Source organism: Mycteria americana, chromosome 3, assembly GCF_035582795.1.
Source record: "Mycteria americana isolate JAX WOST 10 ecotype Jacksonville Zoo and Gardens chromosome 3, USCA_MyAme_1.0, whole genome shotgun sequence".
Lineage (NCBI taxonomy): Eukaryota > Metazoa > Chordata > Aves > Ciconiiformes > Ciconiidae > Mycteria > Mycteria americana.
The window spans coordinates 49,859,072-49,882,136 of NC_134367.1; the positions used below are offsets into that span (position 1 = coordinate 49,859,072).

A 23,065-nucleotide genomic window follows, 5' to 3' on the forward strand; every position below is an offset into this window, starting at 1 on the left:
AACAATCGCTGTTGATTGAGGTTCACTCCAATACTGGGCTTGAAAACTGGGCTCTTATTTAGGAAGTCATTAATCACATCCCCTCCCCCGGAAAGAGATGGCGGAGAAACCTGTGAAGTACAATTCCTCGCCCCATCCCCCTCCAGAAATGTTTTGAAACGCTAAACCTCCGCACATTCTGGGCCATATTAAGGTGATAATCGCGTTTCCGGCGCGCTTTTAATTTGAATGCGAAATTAGTAACGTGCAGCAAAGGCGTGAGCGGCGGCGGCCGCCCGGGAGCCGCGGCACACTCGCACGCACACACATGCACGCACACACACATGCACACACAGACATGCACACACACACACCCTCCCCCCCCCCCCCCGTAGGAAGAGGCAGATTCCCCCCACCCGGGACGCCGCTGCGCTGCGGGGGCTTTGGGCGGCATTTCTTCAGGTGGAAACGGCGATCCGGTTATACATCTGCCCGTGTTTTGCGCAGACGGTAACACGGATGCCTCCCACCATACCTAGTGCATGTCTATACACATGTGCGTATCTCATGTGCTAGCATCTTGCGTTCGTGTGTGCACACGTACCCCGCCTAGAGCGAGCACAGATACCCGAATAATCTCATCTGCACGTCCGCCTCTGCATGTATTTGTTGTTCTCTGGACTGTATCTCGAAACACACGGATCTTCCTACGTATTTGTGCATGCACGGAGTGCAGAAACCCCAGAATAATACGTCATCTCGATTTCCCGTAAAGACGCGTGCAGATTAGCTGTCGAAAAAAAGACGTGTTGGAAATTTCTTGTTCATTCATAAATTATTTCGGTGTGTCAGCCTAGTTGAAATGGCGATTGGCTACTCCTGCCTCCTGCCAACCCCTTAAGGACCCGATGTGAAATTAGTAGCAAGAAAGCATGTAATTGACCAAGTCACGTGTGCGCAGGGGGCCAGAAACGGAGCGAGAGAGACGGGGAAAAATCAAAAGAGGGAAAGCACATTAGACCATGCGAGCTAAATTTGCGATCGTTCAAAATCAGGATGTTAGATTAATGCAGAAGACCACTTCGATCCACAGGGAAAGTTTTCATCTCACGAGTTTGGAGCAGAGGGCCCGTGGGGCAACATGGCCGAAGGTTAATTTTCTTTTTCTATTGTTTTACTATGATTTTCGCTCGCTCGCTCGCTCTCTCCCTCTCTCCCCCCCTCTCCCCCCACCCTCCTTTTAACCCAACTATGCATTACCCTTTTTTAGCAGCTCGCGCAAGGGGGCTTTCTCCAAACCCATTGTTACCCGGCTCAGAAACTGTTCCGTACCGCCCACACCGATTCACAACTTGAAAAGCTTTCAGGGGGCTATTGTTTGAATTGTTCCTGTTTGATTAAGCACAGTTGCAGTGGTGGGATGAGAAAACGGCTGTACACCTGTCCCAACTTTAATCGAAAGTTTATTCCAAGGAGGGATGGATACACGTTGGAAAATAGTGGTTTCGGCGCTGCATGTGCAATAGCCAGTTGTGCAATCCACCCAATTTTGCTTATTCTCTCTCCTCCACCCCTCCTCGGCCGGCCTCCCCCCTCGCCCCCCGGTCCTGCGCCTTGCGAGGAGAGACTAATTGGGCTGAGAATTTCTGTTGAGAAATGGGATCGGTCTTAAACCAGCAATATTCAAGTAAAGTATCGCGTTCCGTGCTGTAATGTGGCTGAAAGATGGAGTTAAATGGAAAAATACACGTATGTACAGAAACGTGGGCTGCCCTGGGCAAAGAGAGAGGGAGAGCCTCCGTACGCAGTGCTTCCTCTCTGTAACCTCCGGTGATTTTATTTTTTTACGTATTTGGGGGAGAAGGTTGGTTATTTTAGGATTTGGGGGGGGGGGAAAGCTCTTTTCGCCGTTTGCTTTTTGCTTTTGTTTTGTTCCCCTTTTTTTCCTGTTTCTTCTGTAGTAACTCCTTTATACAGTGGCAAAAGGATGTTACCAGAATTTAACTCTTTGCTTTGCATCTTGCCCCCCCCCCCTTCTTTTTCTCCCCCCTTCCCCCCACCCCCCCACCCCCCCCCCCGGCCTTTCCCTCTTCCTCAGCAGGGGCGAGTAAAGGTGGAGACGAGCCCGGGAAGTTGCCGGAGCAGGAAGAAGAGGAGGAATCCCAGGTTTTGCACGGAACCGGCCATTGCAAATGGTTCAATGTGAGAATGGGATTCGGGTTCATCTCCATGAGCAACCGAGAGGGAAGCCCCTTGGAGTCACCAGTTGATGTCTTTGTACACCAAGTAAGACCCATTTTTGTCTTCCATCTCAGCCTGCCACATTTGGTTGAGCTCAGTGGGACTCCAGTTTCTTGTGAAGAGAAGTAACCTATTTTTCCTAGGTATTTAGGTACATCTGTAACTAAAAAGTTGCCGTAGGTAGTGGTTTTGTTGGCAGCGTACAATTTGAGTAAAGAAGGTGGTTAGATTGTGCTTAGTCTCTGTGGCCGGAGCTTTGTGCAAAGGGATAATGTTGTTTCTTCGTATGTTCCTCCTTGGTTAGGAACTTCTCCTGGGCTTTTTATTTATTTTCAAATGCCACACTTTTGTTTTTAACAAGGTTTATCATTTGTCACCAGACCGATAGCAGCTGATATGCCTTTCCTTGGAAACTGATTAAAATTAAGCTCGGAAAAGGTTAAATAAATGTCGGTTTTCATTCAGATAACATTTGAATACAATTTTAAACGCTTTTCTTGTAAACCTCGAATTGCTTTTTAAAAGCTCATCTGAGGTTAGTTACTGAAATTAAGACATAATTATAGTGTTATTTTGCAGTAATTCAGACCTGAGAGCGTCCCTGTGGTGATACACTGAAGCGTGCATGTGGTTTGGTTGGTTGATTTTTAAATATTCCTTCCTAGGGAAAAAAAATGTAACGATTAAGGAATCAGGCCAAAAGCAGTGTCTCTCTAAGGCTGTTCGGGAGAGAAGGGCCGTGTGGCCGTTGTTTTTATTTTTAAGCCCAGCAGCGTGAACGGCGTTCATATTTTGAACGTGGAAGCTGGTATGAATGCCTTCACGCAAAGGAGTTTCAGATGCAAGATACGTGCAAAATGATAAAGTTAAGGGAACTTTTCCCAAGGTCTGTAGCGTGGTTTGCGAAGAAGGAGCGTGTGTAGACCTTCCCTGGCCCTTCTGTTAGTCTCCAGTTGCAACAACGCTATTTTGAATTTCACCCGTCTTCTCTGTGATCAGAGAACAGAAGAGCGCTATCAGGTAAAGAGACCATTTTGGGTTTGGCTAGGGCCATGTTAGGAAAGCAGAAAGGCATCTTAACTTTTTACGTGGTTGTCCATTTTCTATGACGTTTGCAATGACGGTGCAGGGGGGTGTTCCATGATTATATAGTGATTCCCTTTTAATGTTCCACTTGATGGCCCGGCCATATTTTGTGGTAACTTCCATCCGGCTTTTTTAAAGAATACACCTTTCATTAAGTTAATAGAAGGGTGACTGAAACTTAGAAAGAGTGCTGCTGCGGTGGCACGTTGCCTTGCTCCTTGCGGTGGTGGAGTGGATTTCTCATCTTGCTGTCTTACACGTACCCTACGCCTAAGGACCTGCACGTCAATATTAGCTGTTTGCATTTGGAATTATGTACAAAGTGTAGAATCCGATAGTGACCTTATTAAATTCTTACACTTCCTGCTCTGTACTGGCATATGAGGTGCCCCCCTCTTGGCTGCTGCTTTTTCTTTTTACAACTGAATGAGTGAAATACTTATCAAAGAAGGAGCAGTATTCCTCCTGTTTTTTCCCCTTTCTTCCCCTTTTTGTACCTTTTTAAGTTGTGAAATTGCTCTTTACAATTCTATAAATTTACTTTATAGATAAAACCCCCTTTTCTGCATCTAATTTTGTGTTAATACATGTAGTTCCTTTTGCTTCTCAAATAATAGAAGACAAACCTTTGAAGCATAGCAGTGTTGTTAAAAAAAAACACATTTGGAAACAAAGATATTCTTAGAGCTGTGGAAATAGAGAAGTGTTGAACTGCATGATAACGTGATACATTTAAGTAATGCTAGACAAGGTGTGCTGTTCCATAATGGAAAGTAATCATAGGAAATCACTAAAAAGTATGTGGTAAATTTGGAAGTCGCTGTTCAGTTATGTCCCCTAAAAGGAGGGGACAAGAAGGAAATGTTAGACATGTTTGTTTACACTTCAATAATCTACAATTTATCGATAACCTTAGGTTTTTAAGTGTAAAATCACATATCACAGTGTAAAATGCAGTGAAAAATAGCATGTTTCATTGCACATAAACTGTGCGCCTCAGTCATTTGGAGTATTACTTACATGTCTGACCGAGTGAATTTATTAGTATTCTGCAATGGATTGCTCTTACAACAAAGAAAATATATTTCTCACCTTTTTCTTTCTGATGAAATCTAGGATATACGTAAACTTCATGGTGACCTGAATCTTCTTTCCATCAGTCAAAAGTAGAATTTGTCTGTTTAATGTAATGGGGAGAAGCAGTATCTATTTTGTTTCAGAGTACATTTTAGATAATCTATATTGCTATATAGAATGCTTTGTGTTAGCTGACCAGCGGTAACAGTAGCAGCCAGAACATAAAAATGTCTTTAAATCAGTAATGTTATTTAACAGTGCTGCTTGTACAACAGTCTGTTGGCCTGAACAGTGACCGGACCCAATTCCTATTAGTTTCATTAATTTGAAAAATGTAGTCATGTGAAAAGGCCTTTTCAAGGCAAAGATGTTAGTTTATTAATCTATTGAAACAAAATATTGCTGTTCAAAACTGCTTGGAAAACACTTCGTTTATTTAAGTGCGTGCACATAGTGTTGCGTGCATTCACTTGTTCCTCAATGTTTGTAGCTACTAGTATCATTTTATAGAATCAGACAGTCTAAGCAGAGGAAAGAAGCTTCTATCTTATTTAGTCCAAATCCTGTCAAAGTTAGCTTGAACCCTGCAACAATATTTTTACTGCCTTACTCACCTTTTCTTGGTGAGGTTATGCCCAGTTTATGAGATCTTGCTATGAGCAAAAACTTAATTGGATGTCGAGTCAAAATTCCTGTAATAGTTTAAGCTCATTATACCTAGACTTTCAAGCTTGCAATAAAAAATTTTGCTTTCTTCTTGGAGTTTCCCCTTGGTTGTGTGCAGATTATAGTCATGTTTTTCTAAAGTCAGTGCTTCACTAATTGTATATATTGATATATTTTTAGAGGATGATGCTTTTGTTTGGACTTCTTTTCCCCTTCACGCAATGAAAGTTCTGTTCATGAAACCGCTGCAGTATTGAGTTTTTAACTCTACCTTTTAAGTCCTTCCTTCAGCACTAATCATTTCAATTGATCTTCTCTGAACTACCTTCGGGTTGTTGTTACCCTTCTGGTAATGAGGTACCTAGAGCTAGATGCATTATTTAAGGTATTTAATATAGAAACACGTCCGCCATTATGTATGTGCATCTGTGTGTGTGTGTGTACAATGTAAATAGTACTTTACATTTACTGTAAGTACACTTACAAACATCTACACTCTTGCCCTTTTTAAGCTTTATTCTGATACAGCTTCTATCTTTAAGTCATGTGTTTGAATCATTCAGTGTCATATAAAAATTACAAGTCCTAAAAACTATTTAATTTTTCAAAGAGAAGCCATGTCCAAGCAGCAATGTGCCTAGTCCACTGTGTTTCTTTTACAAAAAAATGAATAGGAGCAATGTTAGTGCTGTGTAACTCTGTTAAATCCAAGGAATGTGCACCTTACTGAATTTGGCTCAGTATTGTCACTTGGACTTTTAATAGGTTAGCATGGAATGAATAATATAGCTTGCTTCTCTTTTATGATGTGAATTCTACACATAGTTATGTGTGAACAGGTCTTGTTAAATTTTAGAAAAAGATCTATTTGTCAAAGGGTAAAACAGACTGGAGAGGTGAAGTGAGTGAAACCTTTTGTGGTGCCCAAGAAAAAAGGGTCTTAATTGCTAAGAAGAGCTCAAGCTTTCATAAAATCAGAGAAAAGGATGATGTTTGTTAAAATTCTTTTGCATATTCAAAATTGTACACACAACTTAGATACGCACAACTTTTTTGGATGCTGGCAGTAAGGCAAAAATGCTGCGGATTCTTCTTTGCAAACATTTTGTATGGACTATGTTAGAAATGTGTCTGTTTTCCTTTGCTTAGCATGAAGCCCAGTTGTTAAAGGTGATAATGAAGAGTAGGGTGCTGGATGTAAATAGATGCAATTAAATACATGTTTGTGAATATAAAGGGTTACAATTTTATGTTCTGTTTCTGAGTAATGTGGTCTTTCAGAATGAGATGGATTGTTCAGTTTAGAAGATATTTGTTGGGACCTGGCTCTGTAGTCCAAACTTCTTACTGCATTAAGGGACTGATACAGGATTTCTAAACTGGGACCTTAAACATGATCCTTCTTTGGGATCCTCTTTTATGAGATGGGGAGAGGAAGGAAGGGAGGAGCAGCATGCAGGAGTTGGTGTATTTTGTTTTCTCATTAAAAGGAACATGGTTGGTTTGAAATTTTTCACTTTCATCTGAACTTTCTTACTGTTGCTGCAAGTTAATGTTATTACAAGATTGGATAAAAATGGAAGAGAGCCTTTTTTCTTTCATTGAGCCCTTCTGCACTGTGCTATGTATATTATAAATTTTGCTCTTATTGTTGCAAGTACCTGTAACAAAAGGAGGAGGGAAAATTACTGAGACTATTCAGTTATGATTGTAAACAGAAGAATAAATGGAAAATTAGAAATGTGAGCAGCATCTGAAAAGTCTTTTCCCTTAATTTGACTGACCGTCCTTTTTGATGATGAATCAGATGCCTCTTCTTTAAATTCCTAGAATTTTAGCCACAGTTGAACTACTTTTTCTAGGATCAAGTTGGGCATGGCGTGATACACTGAATGCTGACTTTCTAATATTGTGACATGTGATCCTGTGCTTTTGCAAGAATACATTCATTCATCTAGCATATCTTTTCCATTTCTGCATTATTAGGAGCCTGTAAAAAGCTACTTAATTGCTCAGGATAACTGGAAGTTCTGGGCAAGCAAGTGGGATCAATATTACATTGCTCCTTATTGTTAAATATGACATCGCAATGCCCCTTTGAAGTACAGAAGTCTCCATGCAGAGTATGCTATTACAAACTTGTCATCTTTGACATCTGCTGGGGACCAGCAAGCCCAGTCCTAATCAAAACAAAAGTGGCTAGCAGGATTTGGAGAGGGAAGCTGAGGAAGGAAGCGAATGGGGAGTAAATGCGTGTCTGCAGTGAGCATGTGTATCAGAAATCCGGCAGAGATCAGACCTACGCTAAAGATGTGAGTGTCAACGTCTGCTCGGCAGCCCCAACGCATGTAGAATCTGTAACGGGTAGTTGTTGGAGATCCAGAGCCAAGCTTTGGCACTCACCAGTTGTGTTGGAGCATACAGAGAAAATTGACTTTAAATTATGGGGCCATGGATTTGTGGTGTGGAGTGGTACAGCCTTGTTTGGGAATTTATTTATTTATTTATTTATTTGGGCTACTAATTAGGCCCAGTCCTACATTTCAAGTTGTACCTATGGACACATAGACAGATGGCAAAATAGTTCACTGAGAGCTTGATGGTTTAAGGTAGTTGTCTGAAGAAACTTGTCATTTGGTATTTAAGTTATGGAGCTGCCATCTGTGGAAATGCCTTCCAGATTTCATCTATTTACATCTAAACCCAACATTAGAGTGCATTTTTATTGATAGATGTATGTAGTATTTCAGTGAATGGCAAGTCCCATTAAACCTCAGTGGTGTTGAATCAGATCAGATTTTGCTGAAGAAGTTTAAACGTTAAATGTTGACAAGCAAAAATCACAAGTGGCCCAAAGACAGAGGCCTCTAATAAGACTATTTTGTCTTAAGAGAGATTTCTCTCTTTGGCAGAGCAGTAAGCACACCCTTTCCAGAGCATGCTATCCTCCTTTTCTCCAAGACTGAGGAAGTTGTGCACAGGGGTTGGGATACTGGAAGGAAGAGGGTATTTTGTCTGGGGCACAAACATAAGATATCAAAGCAGATATATGAACTGGAGCTAAAAGGAAATGAATTGTCAAATTGGGAAAAATGTTGTTATTGTTGCTTGTCCTGGTTTGCAACTACATTACTAAGGTAGTAAGTATATCTAGACCCATCCAGTTTTGTTTTAGACTCTTTACAAAGTATACTCTTATGTAAATACTGTTTAATTCATCTTCCTTATGTAACCCATCTCAGTAAAGGCCTGTCATCTTTCCCCACTAATTATCAACAGAAGCAAAATTAGGCCCATCGGTTTCTACAAAGGTGTATAAAAGTGACCGTAAAGGCATAATTTAAGTAAAATCCTAGGAACCTAGAAACTGGAGGGTAGAGACCATTTATGATGTTTCTTAAACAAACACAAAGAAATAAGGACATACTGTTTACATTTTTCATTCCCTGTATTTAAGGGTGCTTTTTTTCCCCCTTTTGTTAAATCAGCTGAAAAAGTTATAATGACTGATAGAAAGGTATTATGTGATACTTAGCTCTTTCTAAGGGACAGTACTTGGGACAGGTCTGGACTAGCTTTTGCTTGCTGGATGTCACTGGTGAAAGCAGTGAATCCTTAAATTGCTTTCACATCAGCAGAGTATCAGTATAAACACCTCTGCATGGAAGGTGGGGAAGTGCTTCTGATTGCTCGAGCATATTTCGTTGGAGAAATTGGTGTCCAGGCCTTTCCTCAGATTATTCTGGCTGGTTCTGACTTAAAAGGGGGGGTTAACTCCTTGGGAGATGGCTAGAGGGAATTCCAGATCCCCGCTCCAGAGATGGCTCAGCTGCTTGAGGAGCAGCTGTGGAAACTGCTGCAAGTTTTACAGTCTGCTGTATTAAGGAAAACTGGCACTGATTTTGATTTTTTTTCGTAACATGCAAAGCTGTAACGTGCAGCAGGTCAGCAGCTGCTCTGCAAGCAGCTGAGTTGGCTTTGCAGTAGCAGTGTGGTGAACAGGTGGAGGTTGAAACTCCTACAGCCACCCTTCTTGGTGGGAGTCCTACGGCCAAGATTTTACTTTTACATTTGGCAGCAGTGCTGCTGCTTAAGTAAGCTTCAAGAGCTTTTACAGCACTCTCCCTGTTGGGCTAGCATAAGTGCTCATGAAGCTGCATGGAAAACCCAGCAGGGGAAATTTTGGTTTTCATATCTGATTTTTATCATTTTTCATATCAGAGAAACCCCATGATCCCCACAAATAAGGGTGGGCAGTGTTGGCACCATGGAAGGGTGGCCAAGGATGCAGAAAAGCAGCTGCCAGGGTGAGGTGAAGGTATAGGAGGAAAGAGAGGTGGAAGCTACTGTCTCAGAAACGTGAATGGAACTGCAGTCTCCTCTGGTGCAAAATAGAATACTCTTGTTGCCTTCAGCTGGGCATGGAGAGACAACCAAAGTGTTTTCACGAAAAGAAAGACTTGAAAGACTTTTCAAGAAAAAGGGCACTTGTGGGTATTGGAATGAGTACGAGCATCTGAGCTCTCCTTGGAAGTGCAATGTTTCAGGAATCTTTTTTGGGTCACACTTCAGTTCAGTCTGACACCTTTCTATTTTTTTCTTTTTTTCTTGTTTTATTGACTACAATTAAGCTGTGGCATTGAAATATATTGAATTGCTGTTTTAAAACTGCACTATTTATAAAACAAAACAAAAAAATTAGGAGGAATTTTCAATTCATGACAATAATGTGTGTTTCTTACTTCTATAGAACAGAAGTAAGTATATTTACAGGGCAGGTTCATAATAATTTGGATATATCTTTTTAGCAGATAGGTGAGAGCTGAGTGAAGTTAGTTGATAATCTGAAAAGTATAGCCCCCTAATTATTCTATACGTATAACTTTGAAAATTAAATACATCAATACATTTGAAAAGTTATTTGTCTGAGAGTATGTAGAATATCCTTGTTCTATTATCAATGCAGGAACCAAGAAAATCACACAGATACTTTCTGTTCCAAAGTTCTAATCTAGTGCTAGAATTACATTTTTTGGAAGGAGGAAGGCTGAAAGGTTTATTTTGGTTTTGTTAGTATCACAGGTTAGCATTTTCACCTGTTAAAATGCTGTTTAACAGGTAAAATCTGAGTGAATGCATGTATAATCAATATTTGGAGTGTATGAATTTGTCTACAAAATTGAAGTAATATTCCATAACTACTACAGATCTTGTGATGCTCTGTTAGAAAACACTAATGTTGTTATTATATTCATAAGTGTGTACTTCTCATGAATATAGCCGATGGTGGCTTTCCCATCAAAGATAATCTGTTCCCAGAGAGGCCCTCTTCTAATTAGTCATGGTAATTTATAGGTATGCAGTGCTGAGGGATTTTTCTTTCTAGATTGCTTTTATTATAGTGCCACTTGAGGCTACTTTAACATTTGTGTTATAACTTTCTTTGTTTATGGTCATATAAATATATGCACCAAAATAATCCCTGGTTTGAAATTGAGAGTAAAAGTGATAGCCCTTATGTACTTTAAGTAGACTAGAATAAGCATGAACTGGTACTTTTTCAAAGTACAGGTGTCTTTAAAATCTCTTAATAGTGCACGTGTGCTATAATTTTAAAAATGTTTTATTTCATTTTACAACTGTGTTTTGCAAGCTAGTAATCAAAATCTTGGTTGGTTTTATGGGCTATTTGTAATAATACAATCTTAGTGGAAATAAGGGGTTTTAAAAAGTCTCTGCTGACCATGTGTAGTAATTTCTGAATATTCTTAGACTCGTTATATTGGAAATGCAAGAAATATATAGAAGTTTTAATCTAGAATGTACCTAACAGACCCAAGCTGACTTCTGTAGACTTTGAATTAGACCCCAAACTACTCCATGTATGTAGCAGATATATATTACTATCTTACCCTGTTTAATTACCTGGCCTAAGACAAGTAGATTGCACATTTTGAGAATTAGCCATTGTTGACACTAAAGTGGAGTAAGATCAAAGAATTATTCACAGACCTGTTTACTACCCTCTCTCCCAGGTATTAAAAGCAGTAGTACATCAGGTGAACAGAAATTTGAGAATTATTTCAACAGTAAACAAAAATTTATCTTTAACATAACGAAACCATGACATCCCTTCTTTTCTTGTGGGTATTACAGACCTGATGGGCCCAATTCTGCTCAATCTTCTCATGTAAAATGAGACCTGTGACCTTGTTCGATAAACTGGACAGCATTAGGAGTGGATTTTAAGTCTCTTACTTGAATGTTCTTACTGGAAGTACGTAGCTCGTCCTTTTGTTTTTGTAAGTGTGCTTTTTGTGCTCAAAATCTTGAAGGCCGTATTATGATCTGATTTGTTCCCTGTACAGTACCTAAAATGTAGAGTACTAGACTAGGATTTGGGTCAGTGCTGCTTAATTAAAAGTTAACTTAAAATGATACAACTTAGTATGATGTGTATGCACGAACTTGACATTTATGTAACTTGTATATACTTTTCACAATATGCTACTTTTTTTGTACTGTGAATGTATAATATTTAATGTCTTACCTAAATTCACTAATCTGCTAGGCTGCTTTGATGCAAAGCTCTTGGGCTGATAATGTTGTGGGTTTTTTCATCTTCCTGTTGAAAAATTGCTCAGTCCCAAATCATTCCCTCACAGGAGGAAAGAGTGGTAAGAGTATGTGAAATGCTCCCAATGTGAAAAGACCCCTCACCATGGGTGTGCAGGCAGGATCTGTTGAAGGGGAATGTTGAAAGTTCACCCTTGCAGTGAAAGTGCCTTGGGATCTTGAACAGCTACTCAGTAATCTAGAGACAGTTGGGGCCACCTGTACAGGGCCTTTGATTTCTAGCAGGGGTAACAGGATGCAGTAGGTATTGGGAAGACTTCTGAAAAACTTTGTAACTACAGCATTGTGTATCTGTGTTCACAAGGGGAAGGATGGGAATCCTCCTGGCAGAGTCCTTCACGATCTGCCTTTTTCCTGGGCCCCTATGCTAGGGATGTAGAGATCCTACCCAGATATAAAGGGGAGCACTAACTTACGGGGAGGGGGAAGTAGCTGAACCCTCTGTCCAGACAGGAGGAGGTGGACAGTTTATAGATTTGGAGGCATAAAATGGTCCTCAATCATTTGTAAATGCAGTTAGTCAAAAAGTTTCCATTTCGCCACAGTGCTTAATAGCTCTTCACTACAGTGATTAAATTCTCATTTGGCTGTGCCAAACCTGCTTTGTTTGTCTGCTTCATTGTTTGGTTTTGGGGGTTTTTGTGTGTGTGTGCGCGCTAATTAAAGAAAGCATGTTACATTTGTAATAGCTGTTTTATATGAATCAAAATCACATTTGTTTAATGTTTTCATGTAGCATGTTTTGCAAAAACTGTTTAATGGATGGGAAACGTAAGGCAGAAGTTAACCCTGTAAGTAATGCGTGGTTTCTTGTATAGGGGTCTGTGTGGCTGTAGCATGCATGCTGATTTTAACTAACAGGACATTGAGCAGGGCATCCTGTTCATTGTGTGTGATTCTGGTTTAGAAACTATTGCAACCTAGAAACAAAGATAAAAGTAAAATAATTTTTAAAAGTGTTTTTAATTGGCTTCAGGAATTAGTGATAATTGTTATAGTTATTACTTGTAAGGTGGTTGATCTGGGTGTGAAGCATGAATAAACTGTCAGAAATTAAGAGTTTCTTTATAGAGAACTTTGCATGTCACCATTGACTTTAAAGGACAAGTCACAAGGAGAGGACCGTGGGATTGAACTGTAGATGATAAGAGAGCAAAAGATTTTAAAGGTGCGTTGTCAAGATGAAAATCATATTCAAGATTTTCAGGCAGAAATATACTACATCTGAAGATAAAATCTTTGCTTAGACTAATTGGAATAGGATTTTGTTAGTGTTAATTCATGCTTTTGTGAACACTTAATGCAGCAGTAAATACCACATCTTTCACTAAGGAGTGCTTCATTCTCCTGGACTGCAGTCTATTATCTACACTAAGAAAGTAGGTTATCAGATTCTCCTCTTAGCAATGCCTTCTTTTCCTCAAGAATTAAAAAAAAATCTACTAAACATTCTAAAATCTGATCTATCCGATTTGAAAATGTTTAAAATTATTTAAATTCAAAACATTCTGGTTGAGAAGGTTCCTTTAAATTTGATCTATGCCTACACTGTCTTCAGTAGAAATTAGCAAAGACTTTTGTAAAAAATAAAAATGCATTTTCCATTTTATATAATGTCTTTGAATTTAATGACTACATAACATTTTTGCAGGACGGCAAATAGTTTTCTGCAGTCTGCTTTGAGCAACAGAATCTCTTTATGTTTAATAATGTAATTGGTGAATTCGGTTTCCCCAAAGAATTTTTACATTCATCTTAATTAATTTATTTTCATTAAGCAATTATGTATTTTTTAAAATGGCAGATTATTTTATTTTTGTAATATAGTAGTTTCTTTTTTTACCGACAATTATTGATAGTTTATTGGAAAGTGATAGCCCATTCCATGCTTATGTGGGTTTATTGTTAATCTTCTTCACACAGATAGCACTTCTTTCTTGGATGATCATTTCTTTAACTGGTGACAACTGTAAGTGGAGCAAGATTAGACTGTTAAAATGGCCACAGTTGAAGCACTATCCTTTTGCCAAAGATTAATTATTTTTAGTGTTCATTATTTGATAGTATAATCGATGTTTAACATTTCCTATGATCTCCTACATATTAATACAGTTTTTTCATATGGGAATCAGTAATTGGTTTTAATTATATATAAAGCAATACTATGCTTTTATAGTTTTAATTTGTTTTCCTTGTATCCATATGTAATTTAGTATTTATTCTTTATTAATAGTATGTCCATTACAAGGGAGCTAAGCCAGCGCTGACCACAACAGGTCATGAAATGCACCTATAGTATATTATATTCTCTTGAGAAGTATTGAGGTAATTGGCATAAAATGATTGATTTTGTTGTAGTGTTTCTGGTTTTAGGATGATGAATATAATCTATTTGTTAAATTCTTAAAAACTGGTAAACCTTAGCTTAGTTTCTGTTTTCTCCCTCCATTTGACATGCATTTTAAAAGTAACAGTATATTTTAGCTACACTTTAAGGACCAGATGTTACTAAGAGATGAAATGTTGAGCCAGATGAAATCAGTGAAATAGTTGTCAAGAAGTTTCAATAGGTATGCACAATTTCTCTCAAGGATTCTTTTCTGACAGTTTCATTTGGGAGTTTAGGTACTTAGAAAAGTTTGATTAAATAAATGTAAGGAGGTTTTGTGTGTATGAACTATCATTCAGTGTACTTGTTTTTACTGTGTTTGGGAGTGCTTCACAACCTTTAAAATGCCCCCAAAACTAATTATGTAACAGTATTATTTGTATGAACTTACCATATATGAATGTTCATCTGAATTTCTTGCAGCGCATTCAGCTGTACCATGTACCTTAAAGAGAAATGTGACTCCTCTTTATTTACATCTTACATGGCAGAAAATACTCCATTGGCTTCCTGTGTTCATTTCCACCAGTGTCTTCGTTAGTTTAAGCATAGCTTTTCCATTTTCTGGACAAGTTTGAAATTCCTGGCATTTCAGGTCCGAAAGAGGACTAACTTGGCAGATAATTATTTACTGATAATATGTAAGAGAATAAAAATGTGTACTGATCTATGGCTTTCTCCACTTAAGTTAACACGTAGAAAGTTTAGTATGGGGTTTTTTGTTGTTGTTTAATTCCAACAGTTTAACAAAGTTAATCTGAATTTGTATGTCTTGCTAGCACATTGTTCTTCTGGGCACACTCACATCTCATTGCCAATTATTTCAAGATGATGGACAAAAAAAGAAAAATGATTTATTTTTATTAAATCTGTATGGAAATAAATTATCAAAAAATAAGGGTACATGCCAAATATATATGAAAGATAGTAATCCTTGCTTCCTTGAAAAATTGGTTTGTTGAAAAATACTGATTACATTATTGTAAAATGATTTTGACACATTTACTAGACAAAATATTTTCTTGCCAAAAACAGATGTTCAGATTTTGAAATGTCCAGTTTCCATTAATTTGACTAATTTTATAAAGAGCTTTCTGGTAACAATGTTGCTATTAAAATGTTACCGTTAAAAAGCTACATTCAAGCATTAAGAAATTAAATTAGCAAATGAATTTAGATATTATGCAAAAACCCACAATGAAATATTCATTATGAATTAATACAAGATCTCTTAAATACTTGCATACAAGCCTTGTTTTCATCTTCTACAGTGTTCATGCCTATTTCAGGAAATACGTTTAACAATGTAGGTCAGTTTGGATTCTGCTGCATAAAGGAATGGCAGAGACTGATGCTAATTGTCACCGTGTTTTTTATATTTGTCAGTCCCCTTCTGGATCAGTGCACTGCAAATCAGTATCATTAGTATCTAGAAGGGGCCAAAAGTAAAGATTCTGGGTCTTAGTTTTTCTGCTTGCCGACGAGATTTGCCAGTGGGCTATTGACTTCTCTGCTGTGCTACAGTTGGCATGTATGGAGGAAAACCTCTGGTCTTGCAAGGAATGAGCTATAATTTTTCTTATATAGATGTTGTCTTTATTGTATGTTTAGTTGGTAATATTAAAGTAGTGCGGGTTGCTTCTAATATAAAAGTTGTCTTGGACGGCTCTGGTAATGAAGGGACTGTAGGATAAATGCTGTTAGTAGCTCTCTTCATTTAATACATGCATGAATGGAATCACTGCAAAACTTTTTCATTGTTGTTCTTATGCCTATTTTTATCTAAGATCATCACAGTGAACATAAACAACAGCAAAACATTACCGCTACAGCGAACAAAACATCCGAAATCTTGTTCTCGGTTACAGACTTATAAAATGTAGATTAATTGATTGGCTGATGTAAAGACAGACGATTCAATTTGCTTTTTCATGCCAGTGGCAAAGCAGGTGGGAAGACTGTGGGGTTTTATATTTTTACTGTAGCGGTACAAACCCATAGCCGGTTTTAACGCTTCACTTAAAGAATTTAGGGAGATGAACTTCGGTGGGCAATTAGGCATTGGAAAGTGAGGTATATCGCTGTCGTGGGCTTTTTTTCCCAGCAGGCCGCGTACCTGGAGCGCGGTAGGCCCGACGGCGCGGGTTGATGGCGGGGCTGAGGAGCCGCCGCGCTGGCAGGAGCCTCCTTAACGGCCGCCTCCCCCCTCGGCCGGCGCGGGAGGAATTTGCACCCTCCCGGCTCAGGTTGCAGGCCCTCCGATCAAACCGGGGAAGCCAGGGTCAGGGCTATTCACTGCCTATCGCTTCCTTGGGCCATTTATAACCCAATCCTCCCCTGGTAGTTAACTGTGGCCCAAGGAAGTGATTGATGGAAAAGATTCAAAGATGTTCGTTTTATTACTCTCTTAATATGGTTTAAATTGTTTTTTAAAATAAAAGTTGATTTAGCACGCAGTGCAGAACTGGCAACGCTGCTTAGTATCTTTGAGAATCGAAATGATGATAGATCAGAAATAGCTGTCGGAGGGTCCGACTCGTTCGAGGGGGCAGTACTTCTGAAGTTGATGGCTTCAGTGCTGCGCCGTGTCTTTCCAGCAATAAACCGCGTACTTGCCGTCCGCTGGAAGTGCTCGCGTGGCGCCATGGGGATGGTCACCGTTTCCCATGCTGGAGGACCAATTTACCATCAGCCACAGAGCAGGTTAATCTACAGCAAACGCAAATAAAAAGAACGGGCAAATAAACAGCACCGTGCTCACACGTACTTCCATTTTTCCCGGAGGTTTGCTACTATTTATGCCGGTGCTTAGCACCGTGGTAGCGTATGTTTATACGGGGGGCTACTGAAGACGTAAACACCTTTAAACTGAGCCGGGGTTAAAGCGAGCACCCAACGCTTTGTTCTTATCTCGGCATCCCACGCACGGGGCCCGGCCCGGCCCGCGGCACCAGCCGCCACCGCACCAGGCCGCAGGCCCGCAGGAGGCGCGGCAGGAGGCGCGGGGGCAGCGCACCAAGATGGCGGCGGGGCGGACGGCACGGCTCGGCCCGGCCCGGCCTGCTCCGGCGGAGGCGGCCCGCCTGCGGCCCCGGCGCGTTGAGGTGCAGGCACGGGTTCTCGTTACGACTAGCCGCGGCCCAGGGCCGCTTTTCGGCCCGTAGGCCCCACCCAGGGAGGGCGGCGGTGGGCGGCCAATGCCCCCCTTTGTTCTGCGGCCGCGGGGTCCTGCCCCTTCCTCCGCCCCACAGGAGGAAAAGGCGCCCGCGGGAAGGCCGGTGGTAAGGTGGCTGTCACATGTGCGTAGGCCGGGAGGCGTGCTCGCAGCAGCGGCTGTGCCTCGAAGCACGGTGCCTCGCTTGCACCTTTGGTTTGAGCGGGGTTGAAGACATGTAACTCCAGAGGGGATCTCCCTTCCCACCCCCGCGCTAACCCCCTGCGGCGCGGGGCTGGGGGGAACCGCTGCCTCCTGCCGCCGGGTAGTCGGTCACCTCTGGGCTCCTGAGGGAGGCCCGGGCGGGGCCGAGCCGCCCACCCAGCCCCTTCCCCGGCCTGGGAGCCTACCCCGCTGGGAACAACGGTACACGCGTTGTAATGCGGGGGTTGCAGAGCTTGGGATGAAGGGGTGTTGTGTGTGTGTCTTCCCCCCCCTTCACTTTAAAAACGACTTTGAAAACAAATGCAACCTCCTTTTAAGGAGCACATGAAACCTGAGCTAAGTGTTGCATTTGTTGTTTGCTTCGTTGATGCTTAGAGGAAAAAAAAAAAGCGGGTGGACAATTAAACGTGGGTATGATAGAAAGTTATACATTTAGTGATTTTCTTAGACCTCTCAGTAAATAGCTAGACTTCCCCTCTTAATGATCAAGCAAAACATGCTACTAAATAACACACTGTGTTGAAGTAGTCGTATTTACAGAAATATTTGAAATTTTAAGGTTAATACATTTTTACCAACAACCAATAAGTTTTCTTAAACTTGTTAGAACTTCTAAGCGGCATTTTACCTCATGGCTTACAATTTCTCTTTAATTTAACTTCTGAGTGTTGTAACGTGACAACACAAAGAAAGGCTTTGCAAAATATTCAGCAGAATTATCTGCTTTTGTTTGTTTTGAAGGAGAACATAGTCCTTCATGCTAAAAAGTCATTCAAAAAGATTAATGAGTGTAGGATTCCGATCTTGCAAACACTTGTTCTTTAAAGTAAGAACTATTCATGTAAATAAAGGTTTCAAGATTAGGACCTTAAATATGCGACTTTTATAACTAGTCACCCCTTAAAAATGGTCTTCTGCTTTAGTCTGGCCTTGGGCAAAGTTCCACATGGACTCGATGGGAATTTTTTTTCCCTTGTGTAAGAACTATAGTTTCACTGCTTAAAATATTTTTTAATTGAGAAAGGATTGATAGTCTATTTTTTTGTTTTCTTTTTAAAAATGAAAAAAACAAACAAACAAACCTGTACTATATAAGATATATATATATATTTCGTCCACAACAGCAGTTTTGCTGCAAAGGAGATGGCTGAATTCCGTCTATGTGGGTGAGTTGTATAAAACTGTTCTGCAAGTTCTCTGATTGTAGCTTATAACATATAATAGGTTGGGGTTTTTTGTTTTGTTGTTTTGTTGGTGGTTTTTTGTTGGTTTTTGTTTTTGTTTTTTGTTTTTTGTTTTTTTTTTGTTTTTTTGGTTTTTTTTTTTTTTTTACATTTGAAAACACAAAATGTGCTTTTAGGCTGTGAGTGGTATGTAACAATTCACTACTCTGGGACAGTTTCCTATGGGATGAGTTTGGTGTAATTCCATTGGCTTTGATACAATTGTGTCAATTGCCCATTCCTCCCCCATGAACATCCAGCTCACTGGAATCTCATTGTTTTTTCTGATAACTTTTTTACTTGCAAACGATTTTTTTAAGATGCATAAGTTGTGAAGGGAATCTGTACTGACAGAATCCTAAACTTGCTTTTGTTGTTTCAAAATAAAATAAGGCAGGGATTAAAGTCTACATTACTTGTATTGTTAGCTTCAAATAGGTGACACATGCTTTTTCAAAGTGAAATACTTCTGCTTGACAAACAGATTTCAAATACAGATAACTTTGTCTCAGGTTGATTAATTCACATGTGCTGTCTGGCGGTGGATTTTCAATTAAACATAGCATTGTTTTACAAAATGTATAGGTTTTTTACTGTACATGTCAGATAATTGTAAAATTTAGATAATGTTTCCGTTGGGGTTGGCAACTTATTTTAACCTTCCCATGTGAAATTCTTTGTCTGTTTTTAAGGTTAATGTTAAATGTTGCTTTTACAATCCCAAGTGGTAGAAATGCTTTTCAAAAATCACAAATCTCTACGAGCCCAAGCATTGTCACTCCATACACCAGTGCTTTAACGACATTTTGGTTGATACAAATGAAACTTTTCATTGCTGTTTTTGTGAGCCCCAGAATTATACTGCATGGTTATTTTTAAATTAAGTAAGCATCTCTATTAACGTTCAAGAAAAAATTGTTTGCTGACGATGTGTTACCACTCTAGGTTTCTGGTTTGTTTTTTTACCTGGACAAAATCCTTGCTTTTTACAACCCTGCAGTTTCATTATTAAGCCACCTAACTAGACTTTTGCTCGAAGAGGCAATCCCTCCCACCCCTGCCTCCACCCTGGCCACATGTTCCCACACAGACTCCTGTCTCTATTCTGCTGCCTTGTAGCTGCAGGAGGAATTACAATCCCTTGCTGTTTGAGCTGAAAACTAGTCATTTCTTTTGCATGTTCGAATTTCATTTTTATCAGCAAACTCATAGGACTTTGGTTTTGCTACATGAAAATTGGAGCTAACTTGAGGAAAGCAGTGGAAGCGTGCAGCCTGAGGAAATGCAGAATACAACCACTCTGTTTGGTGTCAGGGCACTGGTGGAGTGTAATTTTCGAGGAACTGAGCCAAAATAAAATAGGAGGTCTTGTTCCCTGAACTTCTCTTCGGTCTCATTGATTTAACTCACTAGCTAGGAAAAAATGGCAGAGCAAGACTTTGCACGACTGCAGGTTCTCATAGAACCTCTGTCTTTGTTGGCATATGCTCATCGTGACTGCACCTTGTATCAGTGCTGTGCTTAGTCTGGTGTTCATTTCCTTAGAAAGAGATGTTAACAGTCCGGTCCTGCAAACAGTAGATGTGTCTGTTTCTGTAACTTTAAAAAAATATAAATATTTGGGAGTCAGTTTCCCATTGCCATTGGCAACATTTAATGTGTGAATGCCCTGCTAGTGTGTAACTAGCAGGTATAATTGAGCCGTCTCCTTCGCCTGGCACACCTTTTACTTATAATATTATGGAGGGATCAAGTTAAGCTCCTTTGAAGAGTCTCCGTGATTGAAAGTTTCTTAGCAGACCCTACGTATTGTATATTAGCTGAACTCAGTGGCTACTTTGACTAAGGTTCAGGGCCAACCAGTGCTATATCAAATAAGCCATAACCAGCTTCTCTCCTGGTGCCCAAGCTCTGCTTTGAAGGAGGCTGTGGCAGTAATTTTTGTTTCTCTTTTAAGGACACTTGAAAAATATTTTCACAGAAATAAATCACTGAAGCATCCTGAATGAACTGAGAAGTGTTTTTAAAGAAACACTTCTTCTCATGCACGTGCATGTGTTTGTCATTCATGGTATTTGTTCAGTGGTGCAAAGCGCTGGTTACCTGTGCCTTACCTACAACATTAAGAAGTCACTTGAACTTCATTGGACTTGGCTGATGATGATTGAGGTCCCAAATGGAACTCTGTACAGGACTCCCTTGCGTGGCAAGTTGCAGGACGGCCTGTCAATTTGTCTGAGAGCAGGCAGGACTGAATTCTGTCTGTGCAGGGTCAATGAAATTACGCCAGGTGCTGCATATGCACAACCTGGGCAGATCTAGTAGATACATTGACAATGTTGAGGTCTGGTTGCTGCTAATCTAACATAAAGTCAGAAGGATGTTGTAGTTAATAAAAAGCAAGAGTGATTATCTTGAAATTGTTTATTGACACAAGTTGTGCTGTGACTGGCTAAGGTGCACCATTCTACAGATACAGTATGTTGCTACTGTGCATTAGAGTGCACCCCTCTCACCAAGGGGTGTTTGGTGAGGAGGTAATACAGATGTACGTAAATTGAAGGAGCCACACATATATATATAATTTCTGTCAGAGGTGAGTAGCCTCAGGCAGCTGAGGATGGGCAGAGTAGGAGTGCAAGAGATCCGGCAGCTCTTCAGGGCACTGCTGACAGTCTATGCTGCACAGGGTCAGTGTGGTTTGGGGGAAACTGCTGCGTGTGTCTGTTTTGAATTGGGAAAAAAGTATGTCCTGAAATTTTGGGAAATATTTCTCTTATACAGATAGATTGCCACTGATGAATGGAGCCTATCCAGTGGCAAAGCTCTGTGTTTAATAGCATTTGATCAGGATCCTCACAATAAAGTTGTCTTTCATATATAAAACTATATATGGTTTGAATTTGTAGCTGCTTTTCTTGTAAGTGCATCCTAGGTATTTATTTTAGAAAGAAAAATTGCCAAATGCCACTAAAAAAATTCAGTTTGACTGCAACATGTAACTGAGGAAATCATTACACTTTTCAGTAACCTTCGTTTATTGCATAGACTAATGGTTCATTGAAGTAATTTGGCACTTTCTCTTGCAAACAATAATTTGTGTGCCTTGTGCACTGATATTACGTACACGCTTTAAGTGGATCATGACTGTACACAGTTGCCTTATATAAGACTGACCAAAGTAGGTATGTCTGTTCCTGGCACACATGTAAGAATAAGGAGGATATCAATATTGGGTATACTACAACAAATTGAATTATTTTGCACATTATTCTAGCAAAGACTGAGTTAAGTGAACAAAATACCATTTATCTTTATTTGTAGGTTGTTCTTTGGGTCATTATTGATTTCCAAATTTCAGGTAGTTATAATAAGTTACCACGGTGACATTAACAGTAAGCAATTTATCTTTTTTTCAGTGGTTGGGGGAGGGTATATTGCAAACAAATGGAAAATTTAATGTAAGAAAATACAAGCTGCATGTGAGAAAATATTTTTAAAGGGAGTATTAGCTGTGAAAGTAATGTTTTAAAAACTTAAGGACTATAAAATGTATCTTTAATTTCCATTTAAAGGTATTTGCATAGCACAGAATTGTCTTTATTTTAGAAAATGAAACAACATCTACCTTTTCTGAACAAAAATATATAAATATCTAATTTCACAAAGAGGAAACTTTATAAACTATTTTCTCTCCCATCAGCTTAGCATTTGTGGATCAGCATTCTACCATAAACTCTTGACTTCTTTGCAAATAGGATATAAGCTATAAATAGGATATAGTAAATAAATAATTTCAGAATTGCCCCTGGAAATTTGGGGACGTTGACCAAGGAAGAGTTTCTCTTTAACACCTTTTTTTGATTCTCAAGTAGTGATAAGGAAGCACTACTTCAGTAGAGCTGAGCAAAATGCCGCGTACGCTGTAGACATTTCTGCTGGCTTTCATTCATCTTCTGCGGGTGCCCCTCCTCCATTTTGTTTTCCTTTTCACAAGTTTTCTGGTTGTGCTCTCCCTTGACCCCACTGTGTGAGCTTGTTGCCACACAGGACACTGGTAAGATCAGAGAATACCACTGTTGGATTAAAACGTGAGTGCACAAGTCAGGAAAAAGACTGCAAAGGCAGCAAAAGGAAAGTGAACGTCTACTGTTTTATCTATAAAATAATGCAGTAGTCTTAAGCCAGAGCTTGAGGTTTTGTACAGATTGTTCGACATTTAATACTGAAAGATAGCATGGCTATTTGTAAAAAATCCCTAAATAGATTTCGTTAAGATCTGTTTTTCCATTGTGATTTGTTATCACAATTCAGAAAAAATAAGAATAGTTAAAAGCACTCTCAGTCTAAAAAGGCAAGCAAGCACCCAACAGAATGATTATTTCCTTT

General features: G+C 39.7%; 1 protein-coding gene across 2 annotated transcripts in view; it reads left to right on the forward strand.

The window, feature by feature from the left end:
- The first annotated feature begins 951 nt into the window (after positions 1–951).
- The window catches only part of LIN28B (lin-28 RNA binding posttranscriptional regulator B), an 86,236-nt gene continuing 64,122 nt past the window's right edge, over positions 952–23,065 (forward strand). The window contains exons 1-2 of one of the 2 annotated variants that reach the window (XM_075497324.1): positions 952–1,130; positions 2,078–2,265. In XM_075497324.1, the coding sequence (XP_075353439.1) occupies positions 1,121–1,130; positions 2,078–2,265 (198 nt within the window). In that variant the 5' untranslated portion in view covers positions 952–1,120. The remainder of the gene's footprint in view (positions 1,131–2,077; positions 2,266–23,065) is intronic. The other variant, XM_075497325.1, reaches the window with a different exon arrangement.